Genomic DNA, 15,512 nt, shown 5'->3' on the forward strand with positions numbered 1-15,512 from the left:
GGAGGGTGGAGGGACAGCGCAGGAGGGGAAGACCCTCTATGAGATGGATTGATTCGGTGACTGGGGTAATCGGGATGGGTGTGTCAGAGGCTGTGCGGTTGGCGCAGGATAGGGCAGGGTTTAGAGCTGTTGTGCATAGGGTCGCTATGAGTCAGAAACGACTCGATGGCACATAACAACAAACAACTACCCACTTGTGTTTAGGCAAGGTGCTGTTTTTTCCCCTCCTTTTGTCCTCTTATCAATTTCTAATTTTGTAGCATTGTGGTCTGAGAAGATGCTTTGTATTATTTCTTTGTTTTTTAATTTATTGTTGCTTGCCTTGTGACCTAAAATGTGATCTGTTCTGGAGAACATTCCATGCACATTGGAGAAGCTGTACTGTGCTTTTTGGGGTGCATTAGCCTATAAGTAGATATGAGATTGAGTTGATTTATTGTGTGGTTTAATTCTTCAGCATCTTTGAGTTTTCTTTCTGTTTGTTCTGTCTCTTTTTGAGAGTGGTGTATTGAAGTCTCCAGCTACAAAATAGTGTTGTCTACTTCCTTTTTCAGTTTTGTCAGTGTTTATATATTTTGCATGTCTTTCATTTGGTGCATAGATATTTATAATTTTTGTGTCCACTTGTTCTTTTGACCCTTTAAGCATTATATAGTGACCTTCCTTGTTTTTGTGATGGATTTTGCATTGAAATTTATTTATCAGAGATTAATATCTATTAATATCACTACTCCTTTTTTGTGGTTGCCATTTGTTTGGTAAATTTTTTTTCTCGCCCTTTTTAGTCTTTCATTATCTTCATTTTTCTAGTGTGTCTCTTGCAGACAGCATATTGATGGGTTTTGGGTTTTAGGTTTTTTTTAATCCAATCTGCTACTCTTTTTCAGTGGTGCATTTAAACTATTCACATTTGGTGTGATTACTGAGAGATTTTATTGCTATCATTTTGTTAAGTTCTTTTTTGTGTTGTTGTAAGGTTTTTTGGTCCATCCTGCTTTCTGTGGTACTTCTGTAAAAAGGACATCTCTCAGTGTTTCCTGCAACGCTGATCTTGTTTTTACTAACTCTCTTAGGTTCTATTTTTCGGGGAATATCTTGATCTCTCTTCCATATTTGATGGACAGTTTTGTTGGCTACAGTGTTCTTTGTTGACAGTTGTGTTCTTTGAGTGTTCAATACATGTCATTCCACTGTCTTCTCACGTGCATGGTTTCTACTGAGAAATAGGTACTTATCTGCTCTCCGTTATAGGTTACTCTCTGTTTCTCCCTCACTTCTTTCAGAATTCTATCCTTATCTTTGGTTCTGGCAAATTTGACTATGATATGCCTTGGTGTTTTTCTGTTGGAGTCTGTTCTACATGGTGTTTGATCAGCTTCTTGAATATATGTTCTCTCATTCTTCATTATGCCTGGGAAGTTTTCTTCTAGTAATTCTTAGAACTTTTTCAGTGCCTTTCCTTCTTCTTCCTGTTCTGGTATTCCGATTAAGCACATGTTATTACTTTTGGTGATGTCCCACATTATTCTTAGGTTTTCTTATTTTTTTCTTTCTTCTTGATTCTGCTTTTTGTTCTAGCATATCAGTGGTGGCAATTCTGTCTTCTATATCACTGGTTCTGTGTTCCATCTCTTCAACTCTGTTCTTGTGTCTCTCCAACATGTTGACAGCATCTGAAATATCAGACCTCATCTCTTGGATTGTGGTTTCTTGTGTTTTCCAGAGCCTTTAATGCCTCATTTGTTTTATCTACATTGCTTTGGATGTTTTTTTTTAAAAGCTTCTATTTTTTGCTTGTGGTGTCCTGTAATTCTTCAAGTTTGTCTTTCACCCATTGAAAATATTCAATCATTATTCTTTTCAATTCAGTATTAGAAAGTCCATTTACACTGTGTCATCACTTTTTGGTGGTGATATCTTGCTTTGGGCTTGTATAGAGTGTGAGGTAGCCTGCTTCTTTTGTGACATTGTTGTGGTAGAATTTTTCATTTCTGAAGCAATAGCCAGTTCTTGATATGAAGTCACTCACTCCCAATTCCTGCTATCCTGCTTGCTCCTGACATGTGAACCATGCAGCAGCTTACTGGCCCCTATGGCGTCTTGCTGCTCCCCGCCGACTCTCGCTGCACAAGGTTAACACTCATTGCACCCTACTGCTCCCAAACTAATTATTTTAATAATAGTTCTCACTCAGATTCCATCAGTGCCTGTCACTTGGTGCACGTCGCTCACTGATCTTAGTTTTTCTTGATATATGAAACATATGGGGAAAATTCACTTTACTTTCATTTTTAGAACCTTTTAAAATTGATATCTTCGTTATTTTCATCTTGCTGTGTTCTAGAGATACTTTCAAGGTATAAGTTTTCCTGTGCACCTTGTATTCTAGAATAACTTCAATTTTCCTAATCTTACTTGTAATAGTATCTCTTATTATAGAAATCTGTGCCATTTCCAAAATATTTTAAAATATGTACGATCTCATTTCATACTCTAAATCACCCCTAAATACTGATAGAGAGTTGGCTAAATGAGGGCATATTTCATACTAGAAACTAGAGAGTTTGCTTCTTCTAAACTTGGAATTTTTCCCTTGTTGTTTTTTAGTGTGTCACTTATTTGAAGTATGTTGTTATGTGCCTTCAAATTGAGTACAGCTCAATGCTGTCCTGTGCCATCTACATCATTTCTAGCACATTTGATTTGAAGCATACCACTTAATGTATTCCTGCTACATACTTAACACTATTAAATAGTGATTGCCTTAACATTATTAAATAGTGTCTGCCTCTTATAATTATTCACAATCAACACTCTTGGCACCAGCAGTCAGAAAATCAAAAGATGATTTGCATTAGAAAAAATCTGCCATCAGGGACCTCTCCAGAGTGCTAAAGAACAAGGATGTCTATCTGGAGACTAAGGTGCACCTCATTTATGCTATGGCCATCACAATTACTTGCTGTGTATCAGAGAGCTTGAGAATGACAAGGGTTGACAGAAGAAGAATTGATGCCTTTGAGTTATGGTACTGGAGAAGAGTATTGGGCATACCATATATTTCCAAGAGAACTAACAGGTTTGTCCTAGAGAGGGTGAAATCAAGTTTCTCCTTGCAGGCAAGGATTTTAATACTCCATTTCATATACTTTGGGCATGTAGCCAGGAGAGATTAGTCTTTGGAGAATGATGATATGCTTGTAAGGGTCAAAGGACAGTACAGGAGAGGAAGACACAAATGGGATGGATTGACACAATAACTGGGGTGATGAAGCTAGATTTGTCAGAGGCAGTGAAATTGGCTCAGAATATAGCAGGGTTCAGAGCTATTGTGCACAGGGTTGCTATGAGTCATAGTCAACTCAGTAGTGCATAACAACAATAATGTATCCCACCTGAATTTAATTAGAGAGATAATCTCAAGCATAGATTTTATGTATTCAACACTAATAAGCAAAGACCAGTGAGTGGTAAGATGGCTTAAGAGACATCATCCATGAAGAGAGAGAGGAAAGAAATATCAAATGGATGTTAGAAGAGACTCTGAAACTTGCTCTTGAATAGAGTTGGTAGAATGAATGGAAGAAATGATAAAAATGGAACAGAAGATTTCAGAGGGTGATTTTAGAAAATAATGTATCATAATAAAATGTGCAAAGACCTGGAGTTCATCCCTGTAGAGATGAACATATTCAGCATTTCGTACACTGAAAGAAATAAGATAAAAATTCAGGCCTGAAATTACTGTTAAATGATTCCCTTGAGAAAATTTTAATGATGCAGAAGTCATGAAAGGAAGTTGAAATGAATACACAGTCACTAATTAAGAAGAATTGGTTGATGCTGAACCATTTCAGGAAATAGCATGTCACCAAGGGCTAATAGTACTGGAGATAGAAGCCCAAGCTGACTGACAATAACCATTTTGTCAAAACAAGGCTTCAGGAATTAGCTTCAAATGCCAGCTGAGATGCTTCAACACACAGATGCAACCCAATAGGTATTCATATGTATATGCCAAGACATTTGGAAGACAGTTACCTGGTCAACCAACTGGAACTGATCCAGTTTGTGCCCACTGGTTGAACAGAATCCAGAAATTTTGAAACAATACTATTAATGTTGCAAACTTGCAAGTAAAGTTTTGCTGAAGTGAATTAAAAAAAAATCAAACAACAAAACACTGCAACAATATATCAACAAAGATCTTCAGAAATTCAAGCCACATTCTGGAGTAGAAGAACAATGCTTACCTTAGATGAATTTTAGTATACTTTCTCAGATGGATTTAGCTGAAAGCTGAAAATACCAGAAGGGTGTTTAGTTGACCATACAAAATGTTATTGACTATACAAAAGCTTTTTACTTTTTGGATCATAATAAATTATGGTTACTTTTGAAGAACAGGAATTCCAAAATACTTAATTGTGCTCATGTAGAACTAGTATGAAAGGCAAGGTTTTTTTCTTTGTACAGAACGTGGTTTAATACACGATAGAAAAATCCTGAAAGGTGTGCTAGGTTGTATCCTTTCACCACATTTGCTTAGTCTGTATGTTAAGCAAACAATCTAAGAAGTTAGACTATATGAAGAAGACAGCATTAGAATCAGCATTAGAATTAGAAGATAATTTAACAACAGTTTCTTATATGCAGTTGAAACAACTTTGCTGAAAGAGGATTGACACACTTAGTAATTAAGGATCAAAGCTTCAGTATGGCTTATTCAACATAAAGAAAACAAAAGTTCTTGTAACCAGATCAATAAGCAAAATGATTAACAAAGAAGAGATTGAATATACATTTACACACACACACACACACACACACACGCACACGCACACACACACACACAAATGGAGCTTCAGTGGCTGCTGCTTATTGTTGCTTTGTGCTGTCACGTCGGAACTGACTGAAAACCTCCAGCAGATTTTTAGAGGCAGTAAATCCCAATGGAGGAAGGAGATTGCCTGTCCTTATCTCAGATCCCATAGGGGATATGAATGTTTGCAGCACTGCTTCTCACCACCAAGTCACCTGAGCTGAGGAACTGCACTGCCTTGGCCTTGTGGTTAGGAGTTGCACTGCCAGCCCAAAAGCATTGTTTGAATTCACCAATTGTTCCACAGCGGATGCATGGGCAGTCTCTTCCTTTGCCATTTATTGCCTGTGAAAACTTGCTGGAGGGTCAAGGTATGGATCAATTCCAACTAGAAGGTACATAACAACAAGCCAAAGGGTTATGTTTCTAATCATGAATTGCTTCGTGAGAGAAAAATGGGAATTCTCCTCCTCTATTGTTTACAGCCTATTAAAACCCACTGGAGGGCCAGCTGTGAGTTGATTCCGACTCTGCTGCACACAGCAACAAAAGTGATATATGATTGAGTATTGTGGTTAGCACAGGAATCCAGAATTAAGGTTGCATAGAGAAGTGTACTCGGGGTGGGGGGTGGGGGGAAGGGACCTGGGAATTGTATACTAATGAAGGAATTTTTTTCTTTTTTTTTTTTTTCTTTTTTCTCTCTTCGGAGGGGGAAGCGAGCTGGTGGGAAGAGAGAAAATTGCGGCAATGAATGAATGGAAATCCAAAACCTCTGTAAAAAAATAAATAAAAACTTATTTAAAAAAAATACACAAATATTACAACACAGTAGTTTCTTTGCTCTAAAGCATTTTCTTGTGATCCACTAGATGGCAGTAGACACATGTGAAACACAAATGAGTATTCTGTTTTGTATTGAAGGTGGTGAAGAAATAGTTGTTAAATGCTGGCAAGTTGGATCTGAAGCATAGCTACTCAGTGTAAAACAGAACAAAACCCTGTCCATTCTTTGTGGCATCTCCCTCAAAGAAATAGTAGCTCATCCTTTTCATGTATAGGAAATTATACTTTTTCTTCGTTATGATAAATACGCTTTCTTCAGGACTCACCTTTCTTGAAGTGTTAGTGCTACCTACTCCAAATTTTAGATTAGATTAGATTAAAAGATCATCAGTCATCATATATTTATAGTGATGACTCTTAATTGAATCCTTCATGTATCAGGTAAATTTTCCTTTTAGAAACTGTTTATGAATAGCTAAACATACTGTAATATGATTATATAAAAGTAACTTCTGTTAATGCCCCTTGAATCCTTCAGGCTAAGCAGTGAATGAGAATAGAAGAGGCATTGCCTTAAAAAGGCAGGCCCTTTCAGTCCTTTGTGGTGACAGAAATAGGCATTGCTCTTGTTTTTCTGTTTTAGAGTGGTGATCCCACAAGGATTTCCATTATCTCTACCTTATTAGAAGTAGTTCTACTTAATTTTAATTCATTTCATGTCTTCATGATTTTGTATTGTATACAGTACAGTATAGATCTTTGTCCTTTGCAAGACTGTGATATACTTTTCACTCTCCTATTGTATTCCTCTGTTCAACAAATACTGTTAGCAATTCCATTATTGCTTATAGTCTATTTCTTACTGGATTGTCTTAACATTGCTCCAATTATGTTTTGTTCTTCATATGTTATAGGTATTGTTACTTCATTTCTTAAATATGTAGTCTCTACCTTGTGTTTCAAATGCTTTTGATTATAATAATGTATAAATTGTTTCTTTTCCATGATATTTATAATTTGATACATGAAAAGTTGATTATCAGTGAAATGGAATTTCTTTTTGGACTTTTTATAAATTGCAAAATTGTATCCTTTACCTATTTTTTTATTAGGTCCTCTTCAGCTGACTGTCACTTCATAGTTTTTTGTTCTGTACTTCATTTACTAAGTTTGCTGTTCATCGTGTTCTAGTTATTTTCTCTCCTGTGCATACCCTCGCATACACGGATTCTCCATAGGACACCTTTTTCAATGTACTTTTCAATTTTCTTATGTAGTCCAGTTTTCTAGGATTGTCATTCATGATTTTTGGGGTTTTACCACTTATAGGTAATGTTTTATCCCTGCTCCTAATATATAAAAGGTGTTTTAGTCGGGGTGTGGGGGTGTGTGTGTGTGTGTGTGTGTGTGTGTGTGTGTACACTAACAGCCCCAAAGGGAGAGGGGATAGAAGGTGGCCATGACTTTCCTGCTTGGCTCCTCCCAGGGTTTCTGTGACTTCTTGCTGCCAGAGCATGGTTGTCCACGTGCATGTGCAGGTATTATGGCAGGTTTTTTGGAGTCGAGTGCTTTTTCGGGCTTGTGTTTGCTGTACAGAGGTAACTCGTGGTTGCTGTGATGCTGAACACTGTGACACTGATGTGCCAAATGTGGTAATGGTTACCCATGGTGGACAGTGTTTGCGGGAGCTTCCCGACTAAAACAAGCCTGGAAGCAGGAATGACGTCCACTTCCGAAATGGCTTGCCTCCAGAAATGCTATGAACAGTGCTCAGGCCTTTTGTTCATAGGGTTGCTGTGAGTCGTCTACAACTCAACGGCACCTAACAACAACAACAGTTTTAAGGGTTGTCTGGTGTCATAGTGTGTGAAGTGTTGCACAGCCGCCAGCTGCTCCATAGCAGAAATATGGGCAGTCTCCTCTTGTAAAGATTTACAGCCTGAAAAATCTAATGGAGGATTGCTATGAATCAGAACCGAATCAACAGCAATAGGTTCAGTTTTGTTTTTATAGTAGTTTACTCTTTTGTTTAAATATTGAAGGGAAAATTTTACTGTGAATTTTTTTGATAATTCTGTGTAAAGTGGTGGCAGTTGTTGTGTGCCATCAGGTCAGAACGGCCTTGTAGCTGACCCTCCAAGCAGGTCTTCAGAGCCAGTAAATCCACCTATCTTCCATACTGCAGTATAGCTTCTTATCTGTAAGCTGCCGGAGTTCTCTTTTTTCATCGAGTAGTCTGTTTTCCTGTTGTGATTTGCTGATTTTTTTTCTTACTTCATGTGACTTCTTAAAAAGAAAAGACCTCACACCAACATGCTTGTTTGCTTATTATCCCTATAAAAGCTTTATTATCCTATAAAGAAAATTTGTTGAGATTTGAAGAGAAAATATATAGCTAATTTTAAGTATCTCTAAGTTAACAACCACTCGAAAAGGAAAAATTCTTCATGCAAGAGGTAAACCTACTTAAACACTAAATAAATGCAAAAGAAATCCTTTGAACTGGCTAAATGCAGCTGTTACTATGTGTTATATGATTCTTTGCCTGTATTTCTGTTTGTCAGCTTTGATTTCAGTTTCATTGTAACATATTCAGGGAGAAAAATGCTAAATTTTGGAATACCACCATTTCCTTGATTTCACAAATAAATAGTCACTGTTTAAAAGCATTACAATGGCATAAATACACCATTTTAAATATAACGAACGAGTGGGTTAGGGTTTGGGGATTTTTTTTTCCCCTTAATGCTTTGAAATTTGAAATTTTTTACTGTGAGATAGATTCTCTGTTTGCTACATTTTTCATTTTATTTATATGCACACATACTTTAAACTATGGAGTTTCCTTCTTCTTTAGTGAAGCATCTTTCGTTACTGTGGTGGTCCCAGATTTCTGGATTTTGAGTTCAGCATGAAACTTTTAACCCAAACTTTTCATCTTAAATATTTTAAACGTATAGGAAAGTGTAATACAATGAATAATATGTACATACATTCCTAGCATTACAGATTGTTGAAATTTGTTAAATACATTTACTATTTCTTGTGCAATTTTCTGTGTTATCACTTTAAAACAATAGCAATTTTTCTGTTTGGAAATCTAAAGACGATAGTTGACTTTTTTAATATTTCAGTGCTTTTGGTGCTACTATCATTGTGTACCATAGAGTCGGAACCGAACTGTGGCTATCCTTCCTGCAGGTTTTCAAAGGCAGTTAATCACACAGGAGGAGATTGCTCAACCTTCTCCCGCAGAGCAGCTGATGGCCTCGAACCAAGTGCCTTTGGGATTGTGCCGTAGTGTTCTTTAGTTTAGAACAACTACCACATCTTCTTTTCTTTTTTTTCCCCTTTTGTGAATATATTTGAGGATATTTTGTGGATATATTGGAGACAGCTAGACAACACTCTAGATTTTTCTGATTTCTTCTTCATGACTAAGATAAAATGAAGCATTTTTTTTTCAAGATAATACAAAAATCATCTAGTATTTCCTCACTGGATAATGCTAGGAGAGTCATAATGCCATTTGCCCAGTAGATTTATCTATGATAAAGTTCTTTTCCCTTTGTTACCTGTAGCAAAGTGGGATAAGCACTTGCACTGCTAACCAAAAGGTAGACAGTTCCAACCCACCAAGCTCCTTGAGAGAAAGATAAAGCAGTGTACTCTCATTAAAAGTTCAAGTTCATAAACGTTCCGAGGCATTTCTGCTGTTCTGTGTGGTATCTGTGGGTCAGAACTGTTGATGACAGTAGGTGTGGTTTTTGATATATGGTCATCTGATTTACGTAAAACCCTGAAGCTCTTTTCCTAAATCAATTATTACGTAAGTAATTTTAATTTTTTTTCTAGTTCAGTTTTCCCCTTCATGTTTGTTAGCTAATAATTCATTTCCTATTCCAGTACATTATGTAATTGTTACTATTATTTTCATCACAAGTTTTATGCCAATAGAGCTAAATGAAATTTTGTGTGCTGTTGTTAATGGCAGAGGGAAGATAATATTTTTGATCCTAAAGTGCGGTTCTGTATGTTAACATTTCAACATAATTGTCTCCTGAAAATTAATCTGACCTTTTTTATCATTATTTAGTTTTTCTTTTAAAAACAAAAAGTGATGTTTTCGTATTTAATCTGTGTTTATATCCTTTAATTTCTCAATTGCTTTGTTTAATTTCTAATCTATTATTTTTGCCACCGTAACATTTATAAGTAATCATAAACTAATTTTCTTTTCTAATAGCTGTAGAAATACAAAGGGCTCTGAATCAACTTGGAACGCCTCAGGATTCACCTGAATTAAGGCAACAGCTGTAAGTATGTAATTTATTTTTAAAAAGAAAGAAACCTGTTGTTAATGTATAGTGTTTCTTAGATAGCATATAGTGTATTTACTTGAGAAAACAGTTAAAAATAAGATTTTTTTTTCTGTTACTTTGTTCACAAACTTAGGACTATAAAGATTTACTTTATAGAATTTTTCCTCTGTTCAAAGGAGGCACATCTTTTTCTCTGCTTTAAAGCTCTAAATTCTCTAAAAGCTCAGCTATCTTTAGTTTGCTTTCTTATACTTTATGATGGATCTTTAAAATTCTGTTAAAGCCTTTGAAACACTCGACTTTGAGCATCTCCTTAGTGAATAGTTCTGCCTCTAGCCAGATTTTCATTTGGTTTAGATATATATTCATATTCTGTTTGAACTAACCCCTACAAAAGGTTCTGTCAACATCCTCAAATTTTATTCTTTTTTAAATTTTACTTTATTTTATTTTACTTTGTGTGTGTCCTGTCAAATCGGGTCTGACTGGTACAGGAGGAGATTGCCCCTCCTTCTCCAGCTGATGGATTTGAACCATGTGTCTCTGGGATTGCAGTGCAGCTTCTTGCCACTAGCCCACCAGAGCTCCCTACAACATCCTCAAATTTTAGCAAGCATTGTTGTTGTTAGATGCCATCGGCTTGGCTCTGACTTACAGCAACCCTATATACACCAAACAACATAGTACCTACTCCTGCACTTGATGAGCCTATCTTTGGACCTCCTGTGTCAGACCATCTCATTAATGATCTCCCTCCTTTTAGCTGACCCCCTACATTAGAAGACATGGTTAGAGCCCTGATGGCAAAGTATGTAATGTTGCAGTGATGGCCAAAAGTTTAGTGGTTCACATCTACCAGGCACGCCTCCAAAAAAAATGGCACTCTTTTCCCATGAAGATTTACAGCCTCAGAAGTCTGATGGCCAGTATGTTGTTGTTGTTGTTATTACATACTTTCAAGTCGGAGCTGACACACACTGACCTTCCAGTATGTTTTCAAAGGCAGTAATTTGCACAGTAGTTGATTGCACATTTTTTCCCGGTGGAACAGTTGGTGGATTCAAACCATGTGCCTTTGGGTTGGCAGCACAGCAGCTCCTTACCCCAAGGCCATGAGAGTTCCCTGATGGTCACTTTGAGTCAGACTAAATTGTTGTTGTTGTTGTTGTTATGTGCCACCGAGTTGCTTGCGACTCATTGTGACCCACTGTACAATAGCCCTAAATGCCATTCTATCTTGTGCCAACCTTGCCTTCTCAAACACAGTCATTCCCACCACTCTACTCACAGAATCGATCCATCTCATTGAGGGTCTTTCTCTCCTGCGCCGTCCCTCCACTCTCCCAAACATGATGTCCCTCTCCAAGGACCAGTCCCTCCTTGCAACATGCCCAAAATATGTCAGACAAAGCTTCAGAATCTTTGACTCCAAGGAACATTCTGGCTTCACCCTCTCCAGGACAAACCTGTTTGTTCTCAACACTCTTCTCCAGCACCACAGCTCAAAGGCATCAATTCTATTTCTATCATCCCTATTCACCGTCCAACTCTCTGATGCATAGCACATAATTGCAAAGACTATAGCTTGAATCAGGCGCACCTTAGTCTCAAGCCTGATGTCGTTGCTCTTCAGTACTTTTGAGTGGTCCCTCACAGCTGACTTTCCCAGTGCAATTCGTCTCCTGATTTCCTGGCTGCTGTTACCAAGAGTGTTGACTGTGGAGCCAAGTAAACGAAAACTGTTCACTATCTCAATCTCTTCACCATCCATACTGATGCTACCAGTTGTCTCAGAGGTGAGAATCTTTGTTTTCTTGATGTTGAGCTTCAATCCATATTGAAGACTGCAGTCCATGACTTTCTGCAGCAAGTGCTTCAGGTCCTCCTTAGTTTCAGCAAGCAATGTTGTGTCATCTGCATAACTCAGGTTGTTGATGATTCTTCCACCAATCTTGATGCCACATTCCTCCTTGTACAGCCCAGGGTCTCAGATGATCTGTTCTGCATACAGATTGAAAAGATATGGAGACAAAATATATCCCTAACAGACCCCTATGTTGATTTTGAACCATCCAATGTCTCCCTGCTCTCTTCTGACGGCTGCTTCTTGGTCCAAGTACAGGTTTTGCACTAGCACAATCAAATGATCTGGGATTCTCATTTTTCTCAGAATCAGCCATAGCTTCTTGTGATCCACACATCAAAAGACTTTGCATAGTCAGTGGAGCACAAATAGACGTTTTTCTGGTATGTTCTGCTTTCTGCCAAGATCCATCTAACATTAGCTGTAATATACCTAGTACCACGAGGAAAATTAAATCAAGTCCACGGGAACCAAGATTTGACCTTAAGTCTGTCCCACTCGAATTTCAAAACCATCACAGGAACAGGTTTGAGGCCTTGAGCACCAATGAGAATAGACCAAATGAGCTCTGGGAGGATATCAAGAAAATCGTCCATGAAGAATGCAAAAGATCATTACAGAGGCTGAAGAAGAAGAAAAGAGCAAGATGGATGTCAGATGAGACTCTTGAGTATTGCATTAGAGTGCCGAGAAGCCAAAGCTAAAGGAAGAAATCAAGAAATCAAAGAGCTGAACAGAAAATTTCAAAAGGCACCCTGGGACAACAAAGCAAGATACTATAATGAAATGTGCAGAGAGCTGGAGTCAGAAAATCAAAAGGGCTGGACTCGCTCAGCGTTTCTTAAACTGAAGGAGTTGAAAAACAAATTCAAGCCACAGGTGGCAATACTTAAACATAGTTTGGGTAGAATGTTGAATGATCCAGGAAGTAGCAAACGAAGATGGAAGGAGTACACAGAGGCACTGTATCAGAAGGAATTGGCTGACACAGAGGAATTTAATGAAATAACATATAAGCAAGAGCCTAAGGTGATGAAGGAGGAAGTTCAAATTGCTCTGAAGGAATTGACAAAAACAAGGCTTTAGGAGTTGACAGCATCCCAGTTGATTTATTTCAACAAACAGACGCTGCCCTGGATGTGCTCACTAAGTTGTGCCAGGAAATCTGGAGGACAGCCAGGTGGCCAACTGACTGGAAGAGATTGGTATTTGTTCCCATTCCCAAGAAAAGTGACCCAACAGAATGTGGAAATTATCGAACAATATCATTGATATCACATGCAAGCAAGATTCTGCTGAAAATGATCCAAAAATGTTTGGAAGAATATGTCAGTGGAGAACTACCAGATGTGCAAGCTGCATTTAGAAGAGGTTGTGATACTAGGGATATTATAGCTAATGTTAGATGGATCTTGGCAGAAAGCAGAGAATACCAAACCAACTAGATAATAAATTATAAAGAAAACAGCAATATATTTGTGGAATATTACAGATTTTTATGACCATTTTTATATGATTACAGTTTTACTCAAGAAGAAAATATATTTTTTGAGGGTTTAATGATTTGACCAACTCATTAGTACATTAATCTTAAATATTAACTCAGTAGTGTTACTGCTACAGTTTTCAAATAATACATAGTACTTGCTATTTCACAACAGCATTAGCTTTGTTGTTGATGTTAGGATGCCATCGAGTCAAGTACGGCACGTAGAGACCCTGTGAACAATTGATCTGAACCCTATCCTACCTTGTGCCATCCTCACACTTCCTGACACATTAGAGCCTATCGCAGCATTCTCTGTGTCAGTCCACCTGGTCTGACCCTCCACCTTTCCAAACATCACATTCCTCTCCAAGGAACAGCTCCTTCTAGCAACATGCCGAAAGTATGTGAGATGAAGCCTTATCATCTGTGCCTCCAAGGAGCACTCTGGCTGCATCCTTCCAAGACTTATTTGCTTGTTCTTCTGGCTGTCCATGGGATGTACAGTGCTCTTTTCCAAGACCACAGCTCAAAGGCATCAATTCTTTTCCTGTCATCCTTACTCATTGTCCTGCTCTCAAAAACATAGCAAGTGATTGGAAAGACCATCATCTGAATCAGACATACCTTCATCCTTAAACTGGCATCATTACTCCTCAGTAATTTGGAGAGATCCCTAACTTCAGACTAACTTGTGACAATGTCAGTTTAAAGACTAAGGTGCATCTGGTCCAAGCCATGCTATTTTCAGTTACTGGCTATGCATCCGAAAGTTGGACAATGACTAAGCATGACAGAAGAATTGCTACCTTTGATTTGTGATATTGGAGAAGAGCACTTGGTCTACCAAAAGAACAAACAAATGTCTTGGAAAGTGTGAGAGCAAGGTTCTCCTTTGAGGCAAGGATGGTGAAAATTGGCCTCACATACTTTGGACATGTTGTCAGGAGAGATCAATCTTTGGAAAAGGACATCATTCTGGGAAAGGTAGAGAGAGTCAGGGAAAGCGAAGAGTACCCTCAATGAGATAGGTTGATACAGTGACTGCAATAATGGGCTTGAGTGTGATAAAAAAGTCAGATATATTAGAGGATAGGGGAAGGTTATAATCTGTTGTTCATAGAGTAGATATGAGTAGAAGTCTACTTGTCAGCACAGGACAACAGCATTTGTATGCATTCCCTTTTATAGTAGTGTTTTACTTTAAAAGGATCCTAAGTGAGACCAACCAATAAGTACTTAAAATCATAGATTTTGTACATTTCTGTTTATATTACTTAACATTATACTGTGCTGTAATATATTATACAATACTGTAATTGAGATACACCATTTGACGTGTTTCAAAAAACAGATGCAGCATTGTACATGCTCACCAATGTGTGCCAGGAAATTTTGAAGACAGTTACCCGGATGACTGGAAGAGATCCATATTTGCTTGCATTCCAAAGAAAGGTGATATAACAGAATGTGGAAATTAACGAACAGCATCATTAATAGCCCATGCAATCAAAATACAGCTGGAAATCATTCAGAAACAGCTAGAACAGTACAGAGACAATTGCCAGTTCAAGATGGATGAGAAGAAGCTGTGGCACCAGAGATATTATTACTGATGTTGTAAGGAGCCAGGCTGAAAGTAAAGAATACCAGAAGAATGTCTGTTTTTGCTTTATTGAGTATCCTAACGCATTTGGCTGTGTGGATAGATATTAACAAATTATGGCTAACATTGGGAAAACTGGGAATCCCAAACACTTAATTGTGCTCTTGGGGATCCTATACCTACACCAAGTGGCTGTTGTACAAAAGAACAAAGAAACCCTACATGGTTTAAAATTAGGAAAGGTGTGCATCAAGGTTGTATCCTTTCTTCATGCTTATTCAGTCTTTACACAGAGCAAATTATTTGTGAAGTCGAAATCTGTGAGGAAGAATGTGATATCAGTATTGGGGTAAGACTCATCAGTACCTTTCTGTATGAAGATTATGCAACCTTCCTTGCTGAAAGTGAGGAGGACTTGAAGTGCTTACTGCAGAAGATCAAATCTAGCCTTCAATAGGGATTGCATCTCAACATAAAGAAAACAGAAGTTCTCTCCACTGGACCAATAGACAACACACCGTGATACACGGAGAAAAGATTGAGACTATCAGCAACTTCATCCTACTTGAATCTACAGTCAGTACTCTTGGCACTAGCAGTCAGGAGATCAGGAGACATTGCACTAG

General features: G+C 37.8%; 1 protein-coding gene across 1 annotated transcript in view; it reads left to right on the top strand.

The window, feature by feature from the left end:
• The window catches only part of STX7 (syntaxin 7), a 70,199-nt gene that overhangs the window by 38,894 nt on the left and 15,793 nt on the right, over positions 1 to 15,512 (top strand). The window contains exon 2 of the mRNA XM_006885021.1: positions 9,855 to 9,924. Coding sequence (XP_006885083.1) covers positions 9,855 to 9,924 — 70 coding nt within the window. The remainder of the gene's footprint in view (positions 1 to 9,854; positions 9,925 to 15,512) is intronic.

This window comes from Elephantulus edwardii, unplaced genomic scaffold (assembly GCF_000299155.1).
Source record: "Elephantulus edwardii isolate Elephantulus edwardi_28Jun2011 unplaced genomic scaffold, EleEdw1.0 scaffold00039, whole genome shotgun sequence".
Classification (NCBI taxonomy): Eukaryota; Metazoa; Chordata; class Mammalia; order Macroscelidea; family Macroscelididae; genus Elephantulus; species Elephantulus edwardii.